General features: G+C 43.0%; 1 protein-coding gene across 1 annotated transcript; it reads left to right on the top strand.

Annotated features, from left to right (window-relative positions):
* Window positions 1–344: 344 nt before the first annotated feature.
* Window positions 345–8,931, top strand: LOC123449758. Its single transcript, XM_045127079.1, is given in 19 exon segments — window positions 345–438; window positions 441–631; window positions 985–1,081; window positions 1,223–1,416; window positions 1,729–1,768; window positions 2,042–2,123; window positions 2,573–2,650; window positions 2,738–2,863; window positions 3,080–3,201; window positions 4,131–4,170; window positions 4,286–4,360; window positions 4,482–4,568; window positions 5,049–5,087; window positions 5,089–5,124; window positions 5,126–5,203; window positions 6,187–6,605; window positions 8,052–8,169; window positions 8,280–8,470; window positions 8,578–8,931. Coding segments are annotated over 19 exon segments (2,187 nt in total). The 5' UTR covers window positions 345–359; the 3' UTR covers window positions 8,673–8,931.
* Window positions 8,932–26,740: the final 17,809 nt, after the last annotated feature.

Here is a 26,740-nt window from a genome sequence, read left to right as displayed (position 1 = left end):
TCGCACTTGTACCGGAGCCGTAGGCGCCGATCTGATAGACAGAGACCGACGCCGACGAGCGGGGCCCCTTCCCTCCCTCCTTCGTCTCCCTCCAGCCGCACACGCACACACACCCCCCACTGCCACCCACCCATGACATCTCACTCCGCCAGGATCTCCCACGGATAAACAAAAAAGAAACAAGGAGACTCGCCATCCCCGTGAGCGAATCCGCCACGCGCCACCGCCAGTCGCTCTCTCTCTCTCTGGTGGGCGGCCGGGGAGGGAGATGCGCCCCTACAAAGCCCCCCCGCCCCCCCGCTCCCGCCACTGACCGCCCCACCCACACCCCCGCTCACGCCGGCCCGCGGCGTGACGAGATGGCCGTCTGCTCCGGCGGGCTCGTGCCGCCGCCCTTCGATGCGCGCGCGGCTCGGCCGGGCGCGTTGGGCCCATGGCCGCGCCCCGCGCGCGCGATCCGCTGCCGCTGCTGCTGCTACGCCCGCCCGGAGCCCGCGCCGCCGCGGAGGCTCCTCCTGCTGCTCTCCAAGGCGTCCGCCGCCGACGGGAGCAAGCCCGCGTCCGCCGCCAGGGGACGCCGCCGCGTCGGCCTCACCGCCACGCCCTCGCCCCCGTCGTTCCCTTCCTCTCGGTACGTGCGCGGCCACTCGCCACTGCGCATCTAGGATTTATCATACACATTGTTTTCCCTCTTTTACATCTACATATCATGGGTAGATAGATACGCTTACCAGTTATGTCTGCCCTCACATTCGCCACCGGCAACAATCATCAGCATTTTCTTTGTTTATTATTCCAACAAGTGTGTATTTGTTTATAAAGTTTAATAACGTGCCAATGCTGTAGGCAGAAGCTTCACATTCATATCATACACTACTACTACTACTATAATGCATATGTTTGAGCTGCTGCCGAATATAACTACTACTATTTGTTCAGGGATGAGATCTATCCTCTGATACACGATTCTCTTTTGTTCACTAGTATAGTTCTAGAAGGCAGCCCAAGCAGCACCATTTCTATCCACGGTGCACGCCCAGGGGGCCGGCCCCCCAGTCCCGCGACACCCCGCCCAAGAGAGGTGGGTTTCTTTTGCTGACACTTTAAATATTTGAACAAAGAATGATTCCCAGATGTGTGCTGCAAAGTGAAAATGCCCCAACTTGTAGTTATTCTGCGGTGCTAAGGAAATGCGTGTGTTTCTTTGGCACCTGCCTTATAGACACTGGTATTGCTAGTGAGAAGGAGTGGGGGATCAACCTGCTGGATGAAGCGGTCAAGGAGTCCGGTACCAGCGAAGATGGAAGCACCTGGTACAGGGAGAGCGGCGAAGATCTCGGGGAGAACGGGTACCGTTGCCGCTGGGCTAGGATGGGTGGACAGACTCATGATGGTACCACTGAATGGAAAGAGACTGTATGTTTCTTGCTGCTGCTTTACTTATTCTGATAGACCGCGTCCTGGTTTTCATCACTGTATGTTCTTGCCTTTTCTTTCCCTTAACTGCTAGGTCTACATTTGTGCTTGAAATAGGTGTTTCATTCGAGTGAAAAATATTTTTTGTTTCAAAAGGTTGTTGATCAAGTATGCGTGTAATATCACATATGGCCAATCATTTTTTTGATCACCGATAAGTGTTTAGCTAGTCCTTAGGAGTTTATGAGTTCCGTTACCATGTCCATCGATCTTTTATGTAACTAATCTCTATGTGTTTATTTTATGTGGCAGTGGTGGGAGAAAAGTGACTGGACTGGATACAAAGAGCTAGGTATGCAATTACTCTTTATAACTTCAAAATTCTGGTGATACATGGTCTTTCTGACTCCATTGTTAAACACAAGGATTTAATTGATGTGATGGGATAGTAACTACTCCCTCCGTCTCATAATATAAGAGTGTAGAGTCAAAACGTTCTTATAATATGGGACGGAGGGAGTAGTAAGTAGTACAGAAATTTATTTGTGTTCATCGGCAATAATTTTAGCCTTTATATATTTTGGTCATTATTTCTTGACCTCTCAATGCAATTTTAACATGTTAGGAGCTGAGAAATCTGGGAAGAATGCTGAGGGTGACTCTTGGTGGGAGAAGTGGAAAGAAGTTCTGCACCAAGATGAATGGAGGTGAATTAGTTGAGTTGCAATTTCGTATATCATTCCTCGTTCAGTGAATAAAAGGAAACCATTTGATATCTAACTATCTGACTAAAATTGTAACTGCAACATTCCTTGTTGTTCCTTGATGATCCACAAAAGACAGATGGGATCATGATTTCCTGACCATGTGGTATATCTCATAGTATATTACTGATATTCTTCCTAGAATCGCAATCTCGGTTTTTTCCTCCTATCCACTATACTTCCAATCTTCAGTTCGGATAGCACCTGCTAGTGGACAAAGGGCTAGTCGCTGTAATATGTACTCACTTTTGGCGTAGTATTTGTAGCATTTATTACAGTACTATCTATGCGAAGAAAATGGAAAATAAGTAATAACCCTATTATATGAAAAATATGAATTTGCAGCCCGTAAGGCTATATCATGGTGTAAATCTTTAAATTGTGTAACACAGCAATCTTGCAAGACTCGAGAAGAGCGCAGAGAAGCAAGCTAAATCAGGGATAGAAAATGCTGGGTGGTATGAAAAATGGTGAGAGTTGCATCGTGTTTTTGTTTAGGTTTGGTTACAAGTGTGCTGCAGATTACTTATTTGAACTGTTAATTTTTTTTCTCCAAGGTGGGAGAAATATGATGCCAAGGGCTGGACCGAAAAAGGTGCGCATAAATATGGAAGGTTAAATGAGCAGTCCTGGTGGGAGAGGTGGGGTGAACATTACGATGGTCGTGGCTCTGTATTGAAATGGTGAGCTTCTTGAGCTTCAATTTTCTTACTATGTAAGAAGTAAGAACCTTCCTACCTGTATTACTGAGTAATCCGACTATATGTATTCAGTGGTTTATCAGTATTACACTGTAAATTTTGCCATTGGGCCTTAGGTTACCATACTGTATTTACCAATTTGCCCTCCCTCTCCAATGGAGATTGACAACTGTTGCAATGCCACGGATGGTCTTACAGGACAGACAAGTGGGCAGAGACAGATTTAGGCACGAGATGGGGAGATAAATGGGAAGAGAAATTCTTTGCCGGAATTGGTTCACGACAAGGGGAGACATGGCATGCTTCTCCTGGCGGTGACCGTAAGTTTCGCCACCATTGATAACATATATGCACAATACGCATTTTGCTGGTAACAATGTACTCTGCTAGATGCTAGTCATTAACTTAATAATATTGACATATACATATCCTGGGTATGGGGTCATAACAATGTGCCTTATTATTTTTTACCTATATCTTCAATAAATTACAAAGGTTTGTTGTGAACAGACCTACAACAGGAACCCCACCCTATTTGTTTTTTTGCTAATCATGCATGATAGCCATTTGTGATTCCCTTTGACCTACAGGCTGGCGCTGGGCTCAGTACCTTAATGGTGATAGAAAGATATTCCCTGAACATTCCTGTACCAACCGATTTTTTACAAACTTCCACGAAATGCAAAGCACTGTGCTTGTTGCATTGATTGATTAAAAACATTACGTGCAATCCTGAAAGTTGGCCAACCCAACCGCAAAGAAACAGACCATTCTACACAAAGTAGCTAGGCTAAAACCAACATGTAGCTTCTTTATGAATTTTGATTAATGTTATTTTTTGCTAAATAAATTGTATTCAATGGTAGTTGTTAACTATTCACCAGTTAGTTCCTAAAAATGTCATTCGTAGCCGCATATGTCATCGTGTCCAACTAGCTAAGATGCTACTAGCTGTCTACTGAAGCACACGTTCAACAGCGTTAGTGCCCACACACTTGTTTGTAGCGTCTTTTGTTGCTGTCCAAAAAGTTCTGTCCACATCAGAAATAGCACTACCTAGCTAGTTTGTGGCGATTGGGTGATGCATTACCAACGACTGAGATCCTTTAATACTCTAAACTAATTGAAATGGTACCTTTCTGTGTAAGGTGCATGCAGTATATGCAGAATCTCATTCTTAGAAGTTGGATGCTCAACATGTATAGCGTAATCTTCATAGTCAGCTACTTATCTGGTTTGAAACTTTCAGGCTGGTCAAGGACTTGGGGAGAAGAGCACTTCGGTAATGGGTATGTGCCGTCCGTCACGACGGTTTTACTAAGATCTGTACTGAAATCGTTCTAGTATGTACTATGGTACTATCAGTGGATAACCAGTGAACTACGTATTTGTCTCGTATTTCAGGAAAGTTCATAAGTACGGGAAGAGCACAACCGGCGAGAGCTGGGATTTAGTTGTCGAGGAGGAGACATACTACGAGTAAGATTCTTCACCCCAGAAGCTTATTTCCGGCTCTAGAGCAATTTTCTGATACGATCAGTACTACAATTATCCTGAACGTGTTGGATCTCATAGACTTGGGCATTTCACCATATACCAGGGCGGACCCTCACTACGGGTGGGCGGACGTCGTCGGGGACTCGTCGCAGCTGCTGTCGATACAGCCGGTGGAGAGGCCACCAGGGGTGTTCCCAACCATCGACTTCAGCTCGTCGCCCCCGCGCACGGAGGAGCCGCCCGGCATGCCGCCTTCGCCCATGGAGTGAGTTTGCAGTAGCATCCATCCCGTCGCAGGAGTAGGGTTCAGGCTCCCGTTTTGCACCCACCATCCATTCTTTGTAGAAAAGGAACGCAATCTGGCTTTCATTGGTTCATTGGTTAGATCTTTTCCTTCCCGTGGCTCTCGACTTCATGTTCTACTAGCATATTCCGTCGGTTCTATCGAACACTTGTTTTTCTTTCTGACAGACAATCTAGGCGAAATAATCGACCCGACTCGCGGTTGAATTGCGCCGTCGTGTGCTCGAAATCTGTTTGTAGAGGTGCGGTGTGGTCGGACTTGCCGGACTAGGGTGGCGCGTCGGAGTCGTTGTCCCGGCGAGAAGGGAGAAATGTATGTAGTAGAAAAACGGTGCTTGCGGGTTGGACGTGGCTCTGGTTGATGCAGACGGGAGACGGCATTGGCGTCCGGCGTGGAGACGTCGAGCTCAGGGGGTTGCCGTTGGAAATGGTCGCACCCAGCTAGCTGGTCTTGGCCGCCAGCCCGCCGTTCAAACTTGGAAGTCCACACCGCATTGACCTGTTTTTCTACTACTCGAGACGGTTAGCCGTGGAATTCCAGCTCCTCCTGGCTTGATAGTCACTCACACCGCACGCGTTTCGGTCGCCGCAGCCCCTGTGCCTCTGTGGAACGCTACGCCGCACAACAACCTTTTCTTGTGTTGTTCAACGGAATCATCATCATCTACGTACGTGCGTATCCATGGAAAGATGCACATGCTGGCGTCTATATCATGTCTTCTTTTCACTGAGCTAAAATTGTACTCCTCTGTCCCAAAATAACTGTCTTAACTTTATACTACCTCTAGTATAAATTTGTACTAAGCTTAAGACACTTATTTTAAAACGAAGGGAGTACTGTATTACTTCTCTGAATTAGCTTCTTTACCGGGTTTTTCTTCCCCCTTCTTTCTGAATTGGTTGCAACTTTACAAGATTCCCAGACTCCAACTTACAAAAACCAGTGCATGTATGTCTCCTGGCTCGACTTTGTACGTACATGGCATTTTAGAGGTTTATAAAGTAGAGTAGCATATATGCATGGTTTTATCCATGCGCTTCATCACATGTCGGCTAAGCCGGAGGGAGGGTGTGTCTTCCATCTCGAGCCAAAAACGAATAAATGGCGGCAGGGTCCCACACAACGCATATACGACCATTTAAGCCGGGCCTCCGGTGAGCAGAGCTGCCTCATCGTCTCATCCTCCTCCACCCGCGTCAACGCCGCAGTCAAACGCCTCAGTCACATTCCCACGCTCTCTCCCCCCCTAGCTCGCTCCCGCCATGCCGCCCGCCCGGCCAGCCGCGCCGGCCGCCGTCCTCCTCTTCCTCCTCCACCTCGCCGCCACGGCCACGGCGGCCAACTTCACCTGCGCTGCGCCGCGGGGCACCACCTGCAACTCCGCCATCGGCTACCGCGTGCCCAACGCCACCACCTACGGCGCCCTCCTCGCCCGCTTCAACACCACCACCCTCGCCGGCCTCCTCGGCGCCAACCGCCTCCCGCTCGCCACCTCCCCCAAGAGGCGCGTCGCCGCCATGGCCACCGTCGTCATCCCCTTCACCTGCCTCTGCGCCGGTAACGGCGTCGGCCAGTCGGACCACGCGCCCGTCTACACCGTGCAGCCGCAGGACGGGCTCTACGCCATCGCCCGCGACTCCTTCGACGCCGTCGTCACCTACCAGGAGATCGCCACCGCCAACAAGATCGCCGACGTCAACCTCATCAACGTCGGCCAGAAGCTCTGGATCCCGCTGCCCTGCAGCTGCGACCCGGTCGGCGGCGCCGACGTGTTCCACCTCGCCCACATCGTCAACGGCGGCGAGACCACCTCCGGCATCGCCGCCACCTTCGGCGTCACCGAGGACACGCTGCTCAAGCTCAACAATATCGCCGACCCCAAGTCCCTCAAGAAGGACCAGGTCCTTGATGTCCCGCTCCCTGGTACCTAAATTACTTACTCGTGCTCTCTTCTTTCTTCTTCAATCTTCATGTTACACATACAAGTACACTCCGTTGTAGTTTAATTAATACATGCAGTTTATTAATTGAAGAATAAACATCTAACTGCACTATAATTGTTCTTGCAATCTTGTGAATTCTGAACTTCTTAATTGGTATCTTACAGAGAAGTAGGTTCTCAACTCAGATTTAACTTGCCAGTACACTAGTGGTAGTACCAAGGAAGAGTGCAAATCAGGATTACAATAGGATAAACTAATTATAGTCAACCACATGCAGAGCCAGCTGGTAGCCTGGGATTGGGGAAACTGGGGAAAATTTGGTTCAGCTGCTTTCTTTAATTTGCCCCATGGAGCTTAGCTGTTACTGACTCACTGTTAGAATTCCGACTAAAAAACAACCTAGAATGCAATTCAAATTTGAATTTTTTTTTGCGGGATGCTAGTTACTAATCGAGAATTCAATTCAGATATGTTTTCCGTTGCGTTCCTTTCAATGAATACATGTAGTAATTAATTTAATTTAAAAGAGTTTAACTAGGACTATTCTTGCATTACCGTGAGTTATGAACTCTAAGGTACTGCTACCAAGTTTGTGTTGAAGCTTTTCAGTTGACTGCTGCTGACAGTCTGCCAGAATGCAAGTTAGGATAAACTAATGAGTTCATTATGGACGGCCACATGCATGACCTGGGACTGAGGAAACTGAAAATTAGATATGCTTCCTTGTTTAATTTGCCCGATGGAAGTGAAGTGTTGGTTCTGATTAAAAATGATAAGCCAGAGTGCGCTTCTGATGAATTATTGCAAGAAGCTAGCTGTAGTAGTATATTTCTTGGATTCAGTGATTTTATTTGTACAAATATGAGAGGTTAAGTACCTTCTAGACCTCTTCAATCAACTTGTGTGGAGCTTTATTCGAAATATTCAACGATGACTAGGTGAGCTGAACAAGATGAGGTTGATGCGCATGTTTCAGTTGTTCAGAGAGATTGAGACCTCATGCCTCCACTCTTAGCTTGGAAGCTTTTAGATACGTCGCTATATGCCCATCCTTCGTGCCCAGGGCAGAAACCTAATAAAGTGCAACCAATTAATTGTCCAGAAAAAATTGCGTCTGTGGTGAAATATGTTGAAGAAAATAAGCTTTGAAGCTTCAATTGATTGATGCCCTGCTTGGACTTGTTTAATTGGTTGTTAGCTGTTGCTGTCTCTGGGCCAAACTGTCTGACTTTTTGGTCTCAACTATGAACATACGACCAATCCACAATTTGACTCTGACTGGACTTCTCAGTGCTCACGCTTTTTTGAAGATTATAGATGGATTCTTTTGACTAGTATTTGATTTTGTTCATAGAAAATGCCGCATATACCAAATGGTGTTTTGAATCTGGTATTAACTGCTTGCCGAATTTTATTGTATACTCAGTTTGCAGCTCATCAATCAGCAACAACTCGGCTGATCATAATCTGCGCCTCCCGAACGGCACCTACGCGCTCACCGCGCAGGACTGCATCCAGTGCAGCTGCAGTTCAAACACCTTCCAGTATGGAACCGAGCTCCCCTGCTTCCATATCTCTTGAGATGTTTCTCAAGCAGTGGCTATGAGAAATTGAGAATAACCATGTCTTTAATTCTTTTCCATGTGACTACCAGGCTAGATTGCACACTGCAAGGAAAAAAGGGATGCCCAGCAGTGCCACCGTGCAACGGAGGGCTCAAGCTTGGGGACACAAGCGGCGCCGGTTGCGACTCGACGATGTGCGCTTACAGTGGTTATTCCAACGGCTCTTCGTTCAGCATACAGACCACTCTTTTCAAAAACCAGACAGCACCAGCATGCGAGAGTAAGTGCAACCTGTAAACTTGCAGACCTCTTGAGGCCCTGAGCGGCCGAGTTTATCGATCTGAGACGGCGATGAAACGTGTCTCTAACATCTTTTTGGTATTGCAGAAGGAGGATCTTCGAGGTCGGTGTTCGCGGGGTCCGTGTGGAGGATATCTGCCATCTCCTTCCACATGGTGTTGATCTTGGTATGCTTCCTTTGATACCGAAGACTCCGACTCTAGCTGGTGTATACGTCTTGAAGAAAACTCAAGATCAATTTGTCGATCGATGTGATTGTTGTTGTTGTAACTTGAAATTCCGATGACCGGTTTGTCGAGCTTTTCGTTTTGACTATCTTTCTAGAGAATGAGTGGCACTAGCTGCCTGAATAAAGCAATGACATGTGTAAGGTTTGCGTCTGGAAATGAATTGTAGTACTCATTAGATTGGGCAATCGCAATAAAACGTTACAAGAGTAAACAGCTTCAAAATGGTAGGATACCAATCAAACTTGTGTACGACGACCTTTGTTACAAGGCGACTACTAATGCTGTCCCCTAATCTCTTCATTTGGACAACGACATGTAAACATAACCACAAGACCCCATACATCACAATCTTATCTTCAAGCTTGACTAAGTCTGCCAATGATAGTTCCTGAATGATGTGGAAGGAGGAATCAACTTAGGTGGTGATGAGAAACGAATCCATTACCGAACTTCAATTTGTCATACTAGTCAGTTTTTTTTTTTGCTCCTTCCATCTTATACGACAGTAAAAGATGTCGGCATACGGCAATCTATGGGACCAAGGCAGTCCCATAGATGTGTGATAAAGATGAATGCTATATGGGTGCCATGGATGAATGTATTATTTTCTGTAGTTGATTTATGTAGTGTTATTCATAGTAGTTTGTAACTAGTAATTTTGTAATAGTTTTTATATATTGATTTGACGGATAAATGATGTTTTTAGAGGAGTGATACCGATTGTTGTCGTATAGGGGGGGGGGGGGGGGGCGCTCTTCCTCTGTTCCTCCTCTGTGATCTTTGTAAAGCAGGAGGAGCAGAGGAAGAGCAACCATCATCGACAGTCGATAAAATTTATTATTGGAGGAAGAAAATCGACTTTTGTCAATGGCGGTCGACTTGGGCGAGTTCTTCTTGTGATATGCATTTCTCACGGACGATGGACTCGCCCAACTTGACCATCATCGGAAGTCAAAATACCTGTGAGAGAGTGTCCACCATATATACCACCACCAGAGAGAGTGTCCACCATATATACGTGAGAGAGTGAGAGAGTGTCGATGGGAGTTGTTCTTGGAGGAAGAAAATCGACTTTTTGTCGATGGTGGTCAATCTACGCAAGTTTGTCGTGTGATATACATTTGTCACGCACGATGGACTCGCCTAGCTTGACCATCACCGAAAGTCGAAATACCCGTGACAAAGTGTGCACCGAGAATCAACTTTTACTTACAAGTAATATTTGATGTTTGATTCTTATGTTATTTTTAATTGTGTGATGCAAGGTGTTAACACCAACACTCGATTTCACGGCTATGGCTTCCTCCGACGACGCAACTTCCATTAGGGTTGACCCTGAGGTCAAGGAGAAGCACACCAAGGACCGCAAGGCCCTATCGCATAAGGACCGCAAGTCCCCAGTGTGTAAGGAGAGCAAGTCCCCACCGCGTAAGGATAGTGATGACCCGGTGCCATTGAGTCCATCGACCATTAGTCCCGACGACGCTTGGTCATCCACTATGGGGGATGCCTCCACGTGCTCCGACTCCTCGATCACTGGTTCCACCGACTACACCTCGGACTCCTCCACCGACCGACACCCTCCCCGACCGGTGCCCCCCACCCCTCATCGTGTGACGCCCTCCTCCACCCCGTCGGCGGCCTAACCCCACCGGCAGGCGCCCTCCTCCATCCCGTCGGCGGCGTGACCCCATGGGCCGACTCCATGCTTACCGGCTTCACAGACTACGAGTCTAATTAGAGCTCCATTTTAAGAGTATGTAGTGATTGTACTTGCTATGTAGCCTCGGAGTATATCTTGAGTAGAACTTGTGATGTTGCTTTTGGGTATATGAATCATTAATGCTTACATTGGCTATGTTTTGCTTGTGCTCTTTTAAACTTTTGTTGCTTCTCCCATTTTGCTTGTTCAAATCATATTCTTCTATTGGTCATATTCTTCTATTGGTAGATCAGGTGGTATGCGGTGTGTAGAGGGAGGTCTCCTTGAGTTATAATTCGTGAGGGAGGTCTCCTTGAGTTATAGTTCGTGGGAGGAATGGCGTGAACAGGTGAATGGCTACAACAATACCTCCTATAAAGGGTTTCAAACTAGGCAGCAGGCAGAAGATCATTACTCCTAGTTCCTCTGAGAGCGACGCGTCCTCAAATGTACGATTCATTTGGATATCATTGCTTCCAGCTCTGATGCGATGATGGAGTAGGCAAGGGCGTATGTCATACCTAGTTTGGTGACATGAAGAACCTGATAATGTTCGTTGTTATTTTGGTGTTGATGATATCTTATGCACGATTAGTATACATTGGGGCAAATGTTACTTTTTTTCTATTGCAGTCTAACTTTCTTATTTTTTTCTATAAATGATGAAATATATTTTATGATTATTTTGCAGATGCTTTAATAAAATGTGAATGATGGAGCTCATGGAGACGAACTTGATGGACTTACATGCTATGTTCATAGCGGTGGAGCTCAGGGAGCTTATTTTACCTATTGCACTCGTGAACTTGCTTTTGGCTCCGAATTTGTTGGATATATATGTATGCACTTGATGAAGATATCTATATATTGTTGGATATTTATGTATGCACTTGATTGTTGGATATGTATTGAACTTAATGGAGATATCTATGCATGCATGTTTGATCTAGAGGAAAAAAGCCAAAGAAACAGAATAAGGACACTTAACTTTACCGAGAGCGGCTCTCGGCAAACAGGGGCGGATCCAGTGTAGGGTCATGTAGGGTCGGTCACCCCTGGGTAATTTTTCTAAACATAGGGTACCCCTCTTGCTTTTTCCAATGTCAATAGGAGGGAGAGCAGCTCTCGTATAGATCGACCTGTATGTTGGATCGGAGATGTATTTATGAGCAGGAAGACGAGAAGATAACGAATGGCTTGTAAGTTGAAAAGATGGGCCAATGACTAAGGCCCACTTGCAGGTGACTACGTGAGCCCCTAATTTTCTGTAAATTTCTTGTATTACCAATTCTGTGGATAGGAAACCGTATCGGACAAGATGTATTCCTAGATCACGCCGCCTTCAAGTGCCGCCTCGCGTCCAAGATGCGGCTGTTGGAAATATGCCCTAGAGACAATAATAAATTAGTTATTATTATATTTCCTTGTTCATAATAATCGTTCATTATCCATGCTAGAATTGTATTGATTGGAAACTCAAATACATGTGTGGATACATAGACAACACACTGTCCCTAGTGAGCCTCTAGTTGACTAGCTCGTTGATCAAAAGATGGTTAAGGTTTCCTAACCATGGACAAGTGTTGTCACTTGATAACAGGATCACATCATTAGGAGAATGATGTGATGGACAAGACCCAAACTATAAACGTAGCATATGATCGTGTTAGTTTATTGTTACTGTTTTCTGCATGTCAATGTATCTGTTCCTATGACTATGAGATCATGCAACTCCCGGACACCGTAGGAATACCTTGTGGGTTATCAAACGTCACAACGTAACTGGGTGACTATAAAGATGCTCTACAGGTATCTCCAAATGTGTCTGTTGGGTTGGCATGGATCAGGACTGGGATTTGTCACTCCGTGTGACGGAGAGGTATCTCGGGGCCCACTCGGTAATACAACATCACATACAAGCCTTGAAAGCAATGTGACTCAAGTGTAAGTCACGGGATCTTGTATTACTGAACGAGTAAAGAGACTTGCCGGTAACGAGATTGAACTAGGTATAGAGATATCGACGATCGAATCTCGGGCAAGTAACATACCGAAGGACAAAGGGAATAGTATACGAGATTATATGAATCCTTGACATAGAGGTTCAACCGATAAGATCTTTGTAGAATATGTAGGATCCAATATGGACATCTAGGTCCCGCTATTGGATATTGACCGGGGAGTGTCTCAGGTCATGTCTACATAGTTCTCGAACCCACAGGGTCTGCACACTTAAGGTTCGGTGATGTTTTAGTATGTTGAGTTATATGTGTTGGTGACCGAAGGTTGTTCGGAGTCTCGGATGAGATCACGAATGTCACGAGGGTTTCCGGAATGGTCCGTAAACGAAGATTGATATATAGGAAGTTGGTGTTTGGATTCCGGAAGGTTTTCGGGCACTGTCGGCAGTGTACCGGGAGTGACGAATGGGTTTCGGGGGCTCACTGGGTGGGTCCACCACGTCCCAAGGGGTCCACATGAGTTTATTGGATGTGCAATAAGGCATAATGGGCTGACAAGTCATCCAAGGAAAGCCCATGAGCAAAAAGGTGGAAAATCCAAAAGAGGTGGGCAATTTAGGAAGGAGTCTCCCTTGAGCCTTCTCCCTCCTCCACTTCGGCCGACGGCTTGGAGGCTCCCTTGAGCCTCAAGGCTAGCCCCTCCCCTCCTCCTATATATACTAGAGGTTTTAGGGTTTTTTGAGACACAACTTTGCCACGTGTAACTCAAACCTATACCACGCAGTTCTTCCTCTAGATCGGCTTTTTGCGGAGCTCGGGCGGAGCCCTGTAGGAATAGATCATCACCACCATTGGCGCACCGTCACGCTGTCGGAGAACTCATCTACTTCTCCGTCTGTCTTGCTGGATCAAGAAAGCCGAGATCGTCATCGAGCAGTACGTGTGCTGAACGCGGAGGTGCTGTCTGTTTGGCGCTAGATCGGAACAGATCGTGGGACGCGGTGATTTGAATCACGAAGTTGTACCACTACATCAACCGCTTTTCTTAACGCTTCCCGCTTAGCGATCTACAAGGGTATGTGGATCCGATCTCCCTCTCGTAGATGAACATCACCATGATAGGTCTTCGTGTGAGTAGGAAATTTTTTGTTTCCCATGCAACGTTCCCCAACAGCGGCGCCGTAGGCTGTTGGTCTGCTGCCTTGCCGCGGGGCTTCCCAGCTCCTTCCCCAACTGATAGTGCTCGAAGGGGAAGGAGAAGAACCCACGTGTTCCTGTGGTCATCCATGGGAGAGGCAGGATCGGCAACCTCCATGTTTAGATCTCTAAGCGATCAGCCAACAGAGACAACAACAACAAGTTTGTTCATTCTCCTGCTTGGCACCACCAATCTTCTTCTCTCATACTTCTATATATTTTTAAATTCTTTTTTACTTTAGCCTAATTTTTGAATGTTAATTACCAAATTTGATGTCATGCAAACCTAAGAAGATGAAGCAGACCTTATATGATTTTTTGTCACGTTGTATATTTTCCCCTTGAAAATGAAACTACTTTCAATTGTTCATTGCGGTGGTCATCTTGCTTGGATTCATACGACTCGGCCAAATAATTTTGACTGTCTTCTTTTATTGCATCATGGCTTCAAAAAGCCCGCCCCGGGTAACTTCAAATCCTGGATCCGCCACTGTCGGCAAACATGCATGAGCTGGGATGTACTGACACTTGGTTGTGGTAGTTATGCCTAGAGTGGCTCTAGGCAAATAACTGATGGAGCCAGCGGACGTGAAGTCAATTTTGTTTGCTGAGAGGCAGTGTTCTGCCCTCGGCAAAGTGTTTGCCAAGTGTCTGTGTTCTACCTCTTGGCAAATTCTTGTTTGTCGGAGAGGTGTATGTCGGGTGCACTTCATCGAGTACAACTCTCGGTAAAAGCTTTGCCGAGTGTTTTCTGACCTTTGCCGAGTGTTCCTCGCACTCGACATATGTGTTGATTCTAGTAGTGTAGGAGAGGATCCATGGCTAGTCAGGCCGTGGCCCTCACACGTGGGGTCCTTCTCTGACGGGGCGGCTCTGGCCAACTCGGGATGTGATGGTGTACACACTTCCGAGTAGGTGGCCCTGCTCGGTAAGGTTCTTTGGCTCTGGCAGATGACTGCAGCACCAATGACGGTGGCAGATAGTTAGGCCCGGGGATCTTGGAGCTCCTCATTGTGACTTGCGACGAGCATCACGAAAAAGTCGTGGCACTACCCATATCCAACCGTCAGGGAGCCCCGTAGTTGTTGGCCCTACTATTATTCATGCTCCATAATTCCGGTCTGCTTCGTCCCGGCCTCCTCTATGTGGACATCGACGAGTTCCGATCTTCCTCTCGAAGATCTCAATTTTTGGTCTGTGACGCCACTGAATATCTAGATCGGAATTTTTCGGTCGGGCGCACTCTCATCTTCTGTCAGAGATGCTTCATGAGGGCGTGGCGTGAAGCTTCGTTGCCTTGCCGATGCCATAGGACATGTCTAAGTGTAGATTTCCACGACGTTGACATTGGTGAAGAAAGTGATGGTGGCTGCAATCAGAGACTTGTAAATGGCTGAGAGGAGTTTTGGTTCTGCTGAAGACTCACGACACATGTTTTTTTCCTGTGTGTCGGGTGTTGAGGACTTGTAGCAGCGGAGCGGACTTAGCAGGAGGGGGCAAAAACATATATGGACAATTTTTTTGGGGTGCTTCTTGAGTACCGAGTCGCGATTTCCAATGTGAAAGCCCAAGGTCTGGCCTTTATTGGTTGTATCTGGCAATGGTCTTAAGAAGACATTGTTTTTGGGATCTCGGACTCTCTCCAGGATGAAAACTCAAGATCTTTGATCGTAGAACTTCTACGACAACACTTGTGCGTTATTTTCTTTTTGGAGGCGTCTCTTTCGGAGAACCTCTAATGTAGTTCGGGTGCTGTCTTTGATGGGGTTAGAGTGTTGCTGTTGCGAGTATTTCATCACTACCATGGGGTCTTTGTTTCTTTTTTCTCCTTTATTATTTGGTTCTTGACTGTGTGCATTTTTATGTCTTTTAATATCTTGTTGTTGCAGAGTCTCGTGTAATTCATAGCCTCATGATATTAATATATTCCCTTTATCGAAAATGAATTTGTACTTAGGAAGACTTTAAATGGTCAAACCTAATATGCATCAACCGTGCCATAATTTGTTTTAGAGTATAGGCTCGAGCCAAGTCCAACTTTCATCAATTAAGGGCATCTTCAACATCAACCCAAAATTTCCCAAGGGACCAGGACACACATGCGAGATGCGATATCCAACCGTAGTCACATACATTTTAATAACAACTTGAACCAACCAAACAAAATTCATGCAAACACAATCAAATTTCATGCAAACATGACTGATTTCATACAAACACAGGGGATTTTATTACATTTCGAATATATTTTAACTAAAGAGGTGAGATTATGTGCATATATGGTCACGCGGAGCTCCACTCCCACAACCCAGATACGTTACACTAGTCTACGGTCGGCTGCGGCAGATCCCTTTGTCTTCGAATGTCTGGCAGCCCATTCATCGGACTGCCGGCAGCCCAAGAGACATATGCTTCAGCGCAAAGGACACCTCGCTTCCCCACTGCTCGTCGGAGCAGAACCTCTGACTGATGCTTCAAGGGAAAATAGACACCTCCGCTTTCGTGCAACACATGCCGAAGATTCTCTCAAGAGAAGAACCGGTCAAGATACCGACTGTGTAAGCCGCTGTCGTCCCAGCGGTGACCTTCATTGAACCCAAGCGGCGGCAGCCTACCGGTTTTTTACTTCTCCTTGATGATCGTGTTGGGCGCGGACACACTGGCCACCAAGGCACCAACTCGTCGCTCTCCATGTAGCCATCTTATTTCTTCGCCTGCATGGCGTCGCTACGTGTGTGTCGACGACAGATGGCGCGGTTGTACGCATGAGAGGCGTTGTCGCTTACGAATGTAATACATATATGAGATTATGTTATAAATGATCATAATTATAATTATGCTCAATTTTTTCAATTACTCAAAAGTGATTTGCTTACCATACCGTTATATGCTTTTGAGAGAGATGTCACTAGTGAACTTATGCCCTCGGGCTCTATTTTCCATTAATACAAAACTCCTACAAAAATTGCTCTCCTTGGTCTTTACTGCATTTTGACACTTTGCATATCACTATGTGCTTTTGTCCTTGTAATTAATAGGAACATGCGGGACTAAAATCAAATGAAAAAAAAAACCTTCACAAGATCATTATCACCAAAATAACATGACAATATACCATGAACAAGGCCAAAAACAACATAGAAGTTGAGTACATGACACCAACATCCAAAAGTGAAACTAGAAGTTGAGTACATGACACCAACATCCAAAAGTGAAACTAGAACTTGAGTACACGACACCAAATGGTGTTAAAGAAGGCAATGAAACTATTACAAGTACAATGTATCGATACACAAGTAATACGACCCAAACATGGTAAATCCTTTGAGAGATGAACCGGAGAATACCTAGAGGGCAAAGTAGAATGTCAGTTTATCGTTCACTCGGCAAACATCGATCTTGACAATCCTTCCTTGCTGCAATCCAGACTGGCGGACAAAGTCCTTCCATCCACCTGTTACTACGAGGCATCCATCAATGTGATGCCCGGAATTCCAAATATTCTATCGTGCTGGGACTATGATGGGTGAACTCGTCATAATCAAGTCAACTTCACCACTCTTAGTAACTTTCAACTTGTCAGCCCTGGCCTTAGGGATTGTCTGAAAAATACAGATTATGAGCACACATTATTCAACAATATCTAACATCCACAACTCAATAATATAAGTTACGGAAATTTCAACCACGAGGAACAAATACGGATCTCACACATGAAGCTAAATATAAGATTATTAAAATTACACTCATAAGTAACTAAATTTGAAAAATAGTTCTCCAGGTGCAAAAACTACCCATGCTATGCAGTTGAATCGAAAGTGAATCTAGTCAAAAGTTCAAAAGCATCCATGTTAAAAACCAACATCAACTTGATACAACCGCAACTTACAGCATAGTCCTTATGTCTGAAGGAGTCAAACACAACTTGAAGCTATCAAGAAAATGAGTAAGATCCAATCTAGTTGTAGCAACATCCTCCTCTTGAGAGGGTACAACATTTTGAGGTGCAACATGTCTAGTATTTTGGATAACTGCAACTGCAACCTGGCAAGGATGTTGATTAAAAGGAGCATCAGAAAATGAAGAACGTACACTCCCAATCATGGTGTATCCTAAAAAATAAAATTTAGGCAGACGTAAGTTAATAGGGAACTAAAAGTTTGGGAAATGAATACATAAGGTGCTATGTTTAAATATAACCTTTAGATGTCTTGTACCGATCACTTTTAGCTTTAAATCCAAGGACTGAGTGAGGTTCATTCTCTTTAAAGCAGAAAAAGAGTTCATAACCAACACAAAGACCATGGTCGGTAATAAACTTGTTCCAATATCCATTATAAAATGTACTTATATATATTCCTTTACGCAAACCAACATCGTATATGTTTCCTTCTACAAATTTGATTTTAATGGTTGAAGTGCCCAGAGCATGAACTGTATCATGCACACAATATGGAATGACCTAAAATAATTACATCTTCTAAGCTGGTAAAGTGAGCAATACTTCATATGAACCAAGTTGTAACAAATTTTATCAAGTTGATATAACTTACCAATATATTACAGTTACTCCTATTTCCATTCTTCTTAATGTTCAGAGAGAAGAAATAATTCCTCGTACTTTTTCCCTAACGGATATCACCTTGTTTAAAGGACAAATTGCATGCGTCCGGTTCAATTCTCCTCGCATGACCAGCATAGACTTCATAGTGCTAGTGGCAACAACTAACACATGTCGCCAATTAATAAAACATTTATACAAAAGGAATGTAATTGTATTAATTTTTGATACTACTTGTTACACGAGAGTATAAAATTGAATTACCTCCCTTTCTATCTTCACGGGCTTGCATTTGCTTGCATCGCTGGTCTTGAAACCAGGTGAGATATGAAGGACACCACCTTGAGTATCCATTTATGGTATTCCAATGACAATTTTAGTAGTTAAAAACTCATTAACAATTAAAAGATGCAAATGATGAGAAACTGCAACAAACAACATAATCTTAACCTCAAGAAACACACACACACACACTCACACACACAACACAATACTTTAATGTACACAAAATAATTCTCAAACATACACAATTTAACCATTACAAATGCAAAATAGTTTAGATTCAACTACACACATGCTAACAAGATAAATTGCATACTACTATAGAATTGTGTCTTTTAATGGTGATGTAAAGCAGTGTCTACTCATAACCATAGGAGTCATGTTCGATGTCCTCATCGATTTGGACCCTTTTCATAGGTTTGCCATAGTAGTTTTAGCAACATGAACTATCACATAACTATAATTTTCCTAGTATTGTGGACCTTCAAGAACTAGATTTTATCATTGCCCCGATTAAAAGACATGCAATCAAACTTCTAGAGACCAATTGGGTTATTAAGCTTGATTAGAAGTATGGTAGGGACTCACAAAGTGATGCCAATATTCATCATTTTTTCACGATGTGTTCACATTCACATTTGTTTTTTTCTTATTTTCGTTCTTAATTATCCATATTATTGTCAAAATCTACAAATCCTCACTTGTTGGTTAACATTTCATATTTATAGATATTTTTTTGAAACCAACATTAATAGTAAATATAAAATGGGGAGGTCAACAATGTTCCCTTTTTAGGATGGGCACAAAGGAGTTATCCGTCTTCTCAGTTGTGCACTAGTACGACCACACCTAATCATATCACGGTCCTACCAGCTAGAACCGTATTCATAATTTCAAATGTGATGACTTTCGTGATACCTGGAAATATATTTGAAGAACACATCCACCGTGAAGCAGAACCATAAGATCAAAGAGGGAATCTGGAGGGAGTTTGCTTCAGGTAGATCCACCCAGGATTACTCATCCACTAACATCCACCGAGATAGAAATTTGTACTCTCCATTTAGTACTTTCTTCCAAACACCGAGAACTATTTAGTCATTTATCTTGTCATGATGATTTACAATGATATCGAGATAAATTTTTTTATTCGATCTTTGAGTTTGATTGTGATCCCTCATCTATATGCGAGTAGTACATCTCAGACGTGGGAGATGTAGGGGATTGGTAAGATGTGGATTTACCTAGCTAATACATATTTGATATTTTTACACACTGATGTTTGGTTGCATGATTATTTATTCTAAAAGTGTGCACATTGCATGTTGTCTAATTTAAGCTCCTAGGCAACATGATGAAAGACCTATGTGGGTAAGCACATATAAGCTAGCAAATATATGACCTTCATGTGATAGATGTTAGTATCAATGATGACTGGATCATGGGAAACCAAACCATGTAAGGTGTTGGTAGGATCTGTTGTTCATAATCACCGAGTCGAGCATTATCGATGGTAATGCTAGGGGAACAATAGTGTTGAACAAGCCCGGCAGGGGGAGTTTAACTATCCATGTGCGACTCACCTACCAAGTGTTCAAGATGAAGAGTGACATTGTGCTTCTTGGGGATGTTATTGCCCTTGCCTTGCTAGTCTTCGAATTGCTAACACTTGGTTATTTCACATAGTTTCACGTCTAATAGGAACATGAAAGAGAGTTGCATATCTCTTAAATAAAGTGTTTAATATGACAATTCAAATGGTATGAGCTGCACTATCCCACCTATTTTTAGTTGATGGTGTGAATAATTTCTCCCAGAGCGCTGATTAAACTTAGTAAGAAAATTAGCTTGTCCTGCATCGGACAAAGTGGTGTTTCCAATGGACCGCTATTTGCTTGCACCTCTTCTACAAGCACATCCATATAAATGGTATGAGACGCACTATCCCATATAGTGGCTTCACTTTATCCATCTACAACATCCTTATGTGAATGTTTTAATCGATACATTTTTTCTTCTTCTAAGCACCTATCAAACCATGCCACTAAAAAAAGCATGCTAAGCAATCAATCATAGAAATTTTTCACTACATGCCATCAACATCAATCACTACATGTTTGCACTATCCAAAGCAGCATACAATTTAGCAATCAAGTAAGCATACATTTTTTACATTGTTATATAGAGAAAAAAGAGAGAAAAAATATATGAAAGGGAGAGAAGATGAGACAAAGAGGGGCATAGAGGAGGACAGATATGGCTAGGAGGCAAGAGGAGCTCACCAGCAATGGCTAGGCTGGCACGGGCGAAGACGTCGCCTCTTGCAAGGCAGATGGGACAGGGCTGCGGTCGTGGAGGTGACGAGCTGGCGTCGGGGGAGACTGGGCGACCGGACGCGAAGGTGATGGGGATGGCGACGGACGTGACGGACGGTGGCGTAGGGTACCTGTCGTCGGCAGATCTAATGACGCCGGGACAGGACAACCGACTGGCAACGCAAACCCTAATCGGGTCGAGTGGTTGCGCGTGGGGACGAAGAAGAGTGGGGAATGAATGTGAGCCTTCTCGCTTGGTTCTTTTGTTTTGGGCCTTGCTCGCTCTGGCCCGAGTAGCATTTCGATCGAAAATTGATAGAAACGCCAAGATTTGATGATTGTGAAATGCACACCGATTCTAAAATAATTGTAGGCGATTCGTGGGACAGAAATGAGTTCTTTGTAGGTTTTAATCCGCAGACCATGATTCTTTGGAAGACTAGAATCGAGTCAAAAGAACTAGCCCCTAGTATCTTGAGTTTACGAGCGACGATCCAAATTTGGTTCTTCATGTGATCGGCTAGCTGCGGGCGTGGTTTACAAGTGGAGTCGTGATGCAGCGATGCGAGCCGCCGATGAATTACGCAGTTATGCTATTCGTCCTAATATCCAAGCCCTTGTAGAACACACTCACATGCACGCTCAACCACGAACACACGCACGCCCCCGGGGTATACCATATTAATGTTCCCTATTCCTTACACCATATTAATCAAGACCTTTTGTGTCTTGGACATATCCGAGGATATTCCTTACACCAACCATTATACTTTTTATTGGGGATTGCACTCTTAATAAATTACCAAAAAATATAGTGTCACGCCTCACTTACTTTGCAATATATATGAGTGTTCCGATGGTACTCAGATATGGAACTTCATGTCCATTATCACCTCACCATCTCCCATGGACTTGTGTCCCATGTCAGGTATAATACGACCATATGTGTCTTTGATAAAATATATCCATATTGAATGTTTTCAATATTTCCAGATATATAAAGACTAGCATACATTTATTCCCGAGGGATTTTGCTAAAGCTATAAACTTAGCATCATTTGGTTTGACCCAAATATCCATCTCAAAATGATTGTGTGTATTTAGTATGTCTTGTATAGATATTGATGATAAGATCATCCACATCAATAATAAGATGTAAATCCAATTCATGATATCTTCATGAATACACATCAACAATCATCAGTATTAGAGTAATCCTTGTCAATGACTAACTCACTTAGTCGGCTGTACCACACGACTCTCCGACCAAATTCAGAGTCAAAGAATGATTTCTGAAGCTTCACACACATGTTGCGATTTATCATTGGATTCGAAATATTAAGCCATTTCAACGACTTCAATATATATATATATATCCAAACTGAATGATCCATGTGAGTATGTAGCCATTACATACATCAACCTCATGGATTTGTACTGCCAATTCAGTATCAAAACATAATTCCACTCATACCGAAAAGGTATGCTCCATCATAACTGATGTCTGGTCTTTGCGGAAACCCATGTGCTACAAGTCTCGCTTCCTCACCACCTCATCTATTTTGTTGCTAAATGAAAAATCACTTCTCTTCACCGCGGAAGATACTTATGAGAAGCATATTTTACTATGATAAACACCTCTATTTTTATGATCTTGTGCTACACTTCTTAATTGTTTCCTTTCATTTAAACCAATATAAGTGTCAACAACATTTTCAATGGATTTTGGTTCAGGGCCCAAAACGATTTCTGTAATTCTCAAGAAGAAATTTATGTCGACATATGTAGACTTCAATATACGATTCTCATGAATCAATATCATTAATGGAATTCTTATTATGCCTCTTAACTCCTTGAGATTTCCCACAACAACGAAGTCAAGATGTTTCGATGTCCTAGCACCATAAAAATGTGTGCACATCTTTGCTGAGGTCTGGATGACGTGCATCCATCAGGTGACATTCAACGTGAGGTTGAATCACATTTACTGATTGAGGAGACCATTTCCTCTATTTTCATGGAAACATATGAGAACTTAATCCCATGTGACCAAAATTATCCCCCTCTTGCTCTCATGTGGGGCTACGAGTGGTTATTAGGTACCTCCACTCGTTCTGATACGAAAATTCAGTGACACCTTTGTCATGAGTAAATGTATATGGTAGATTATTTGCAATACGTTGCAAATTCTCATAATCGGAATCTCTAGTTCAGATTCTTAAGTACGTGGACAAAATGTCTATGACATTTCTTTTGCATTTCATGGCATTCTATGCGGTACATTTCTCCCCTAATGCCAGAAAATATCCTTATTGCAAAAGCAATCAGCGTACGAGCTTCAAATAACTCCCTCGCTAGGGTTAAGGTATTTGATGAATTAACAATCATACCATAGTTATTCCTCACATAGATCTCAAATATATGGGAATGCCGTAATGTACGATGGGGTGGTGATATTGGCGTGCAACCGAATTATCGCAGATGGGAAATACTTCACTGATTTCCATGTACAGACCGTAAGGGGATACTGTATTAAATGCAATTCATCTCATTTAGACCAAATATGCAACGTGTGAGACCGCATGTTACCAACCAAAAAAATATTGGATCATCACAATTCTATAGCAATGGCCATGCAACTTGACTCTTTTTGACAAGATATCTAGCCACACCATTCTGGGTAGGTACACGACATACTGAATATGACCATGAATTTCTCGTGAATCAAATTCAAAGATATTTCCATTCCGACGGAATTATCCCATGCATATGCTCCAAATTCATCAATTTGAACACTTAATTCAGTAAACACATGGTTTTGTGTGGATGATACACACCTAAGACCATCTTCAAGATGTGTCTATGAATACCATGAAGTACCAAAATAACCCACCCAATGGTTGAATATTTTGCGTCATTCCTGAATCCGTTCAAGAATAATGAGTGGCACATTCAAGTTTTAAGGTGATAGTGGCTTAAAATTAATTAATCTATGGCACATGTAGTGCACATAAAATCTTTTGATTGTCAGGAATATTGCAACTTTGTTGTGGCCAACAGAATTATCAATAATTTTTCTAATCGTCCTTATACCAGAGAGGTAAAGGAGGAAAAAATATTGTGTACGCAACAATATTGTGTATGAATGGTTCAGACACTCAATTCTTCACAACTATCATGTCCCATGGATAATATGTTGCAAATTATACCTTTTTGATAGTACAATTATAGGCTAATGATATCTTGGGATAACTAGGAGACTACATAAGATCGTCAAAATATCTTGGGAATGTCATTCCACAAGCATATCATCAATGTAGAGGAGTGCATTGTCCTTCTACCGCGCCATTATATTTTCTGGTTGTTCATTTGAAGTAATTTATCCCATTTAACTCATTCGCCTTCTCAAATGGGACGGTGACATGATTCAATCCAAAACTTGATAGTTTGGTAATCATTTGTACGGCATTTCGTACAACCACTCCTTTGAGAAACTTGGGAGTTGTCATTGTGATCATTTATTTAAATGACCCATTCCTTTGTGAGATATACACTCCATTTCTGCTTGTCTTTTTTTTACTTTCAACTCCTCATAGTTCTCTAACCACATACTTCTTAGTACTAAAAGCACTAGCACAAATTTTAGGTAATATAGTACCCATTAGGGTGTACCACATGACTCTTCACAAGAAGTTCATCATATTTTTACCCTGAAATGAAGATGGTATTTCTTTTACCATCATAGGAGGATGTAAAGTCCAGTAAGGACATTCAGTCAGATCAAGATCCGAGACTGCCTTATCACATAATCTCAACTTAGTGTTGATTTATAGACAAGGGAATTATAAGAATCAATGGACTTCAAGTCTTGAACACAAATGAATAGTCATTCATGTGATTCTTATGACAATATATCTCTCCCTAAGGTAGTCCCAAAGGGCAAATGAATATTCATCATCCATTAAATACTCAGTTTCTGAACTGAGACACTGCGATGTCACATAAATGCAAATTTGCACATTTTAGCTATTTATAAATAGCCATGACATTCTATGCAGGTGGAATTTCTATGGCGACAAGGCCACGGGTCGACAAAATCATTAATGTCCATGACCCATTTTCAATAGTGATTTGCTTACCATACCATTATATGCTTTTGAGAGAGATCTCACTAGTGAACTTATGCCCTCGGGTCTATTTTCCATTAATACAAAACTCCTACAAAAATTGCTCCCGTTGGTCTTTACTGCATTTGCCACTTTGCATATCACTATGTGCTTTTGATCTTGTAATTAATAGGAACATGCGGGACTAAAATCAAATGTAAAAAAACCTTCACAAGATCATTATCACCAAAATAACATGACAATATACCATGAACAAGGCCAAAGACAACATAGAACTTGAGTACATGACACCAACATCCAAAAGTGAAACTAGAAGTTGAGTACGTGACACCAACATCCAAAAGTGAAACTAGAAGTTGAGTACATGACACCAAATGGTGTTAAAGAAGGCAATGAAACTATTACAAGTACAATGTCTTGATACACAAGTAATACGACCCAAACATGGTAAATCCTTTGAGAGATGAACCGGAGAATACCTAGAGGGCAAAGTAGAATGTCAGTTTATCGCTCGGCAAACATCGATCTTGACAATCCTTCCTTGCTGCAATCCAGACGCGCGGACAAAGTCCTTCCATCCACCTGTTACTGCCAGGCGTCCATCAACACGATGCCCAGAATTCCAAATATTATATCGTGTTGGGACTATGATGGGTGGACTCATCATAATCAAGTCAACTTCACCACTCTTAGTAACTTTCAACTTGTCAGCCCTGGCCTTAGGGATTGTTTAAAAAATACAAATTATGAGCACACATTATTCAACAATAGTTAACATCCACAACTCAATAATATAAGTTACTGAAATTTCAACCATGGGGAACAAATACGAATATGACACATGAAGCTAAATATAAGATTATTCAAATTACACTCATAAGTAACTAAATTTGAAAAATAGTTTTCGAGGTGCAAAAACTAACCCATGCTATGCAATTGAATCGAAAGTGAATCTAGTCAAAAGTTCAAAAGCATCCATGTTTAAAACAAACTTCAACTTGCTACAACCGCAACTTACCAGCATAGTCTTATGTGTGAAGGAGTCAAACACAACTTGAAGCTATCAAGAACATGAGTAAGATCCAATCTAGTTGTAGCAACATCCTCCTCTTGAGAGGGTACACCATTCTGAGGTGCAACATGTGTAGTATGTTGGACAATTGCAACTGCAAACTGGCTAGGATGTAGATTAAAAAGAGCATCAGTAAATGAAGAACGTACACTCCCAGTCATGGTGTATCCTAAAAAATAAAATTTAGGGAGACGCAAGTTAATAGGGAACCAAAATTTTGGGAAATGACGACATAAGGTGCTATGTTTAAATATTACCTTTAGATGTCTTGTACCGATCACTTTTAGCTTCAAATCCAAGGACTAAGTGAGGTTCATTCTCTTTAAAGCAGAAAAAGAGTTCATCACCAACACAAAGACCATGGTTAGTAATAAACTTGTTACAATACCCATTAGCAAACGTACTTATATATATATTCCTTTACGCAAACCAACATTGTATATGTTTCCTTCTACAGATTTGATTTGAATGGTTGAACTGCCCAGAGCATGAACTCTATCAAGCACACGATGTGGAATGACCAAAAATAATTAAATCTTCTAAGCTGGTAAAGTGGGCAATACTTCATATGAACCAAGTTGTAACAAATTTTATCAAGTTGACATAACTTACCAATATATTTCAGTTACTCCTATTTCCATTCTTCTTAATCTTCAGAGAGAAGAAAGAATTCCTCCTACTTTTTCTCTTACGGATACCACCTTGTTTAAACGACAAATTGCACGCGTCCGGTTCAAGCCTCCTCGCATGACGAGCATAGACTTCATAGTCCTAGTGGCAACAACTAACACATGTCGCCAATT

Source organism: Hordeum vulgare, chromosome 4H (genome assembly GCF_904849725.1).
Source record: "Hordeum vulgare subsp. vulgare chromosome 4H, MorexV3_pseudomolecules_assembly, whole genome shotgun sequence".
In the NCBI taxonomy this organism is placed as follows: domain Eukaryota; kingdom Viridiplantae; phylum Streptophyta; class Magnoliopsida; order Poales; family Poaceae; genus Hordeum; species Hordeum vulgare.
Note: the sequence above shows the minus strand (reverse complement) of the source record. Positions and strands in the feature narration are given on the sequence as shown.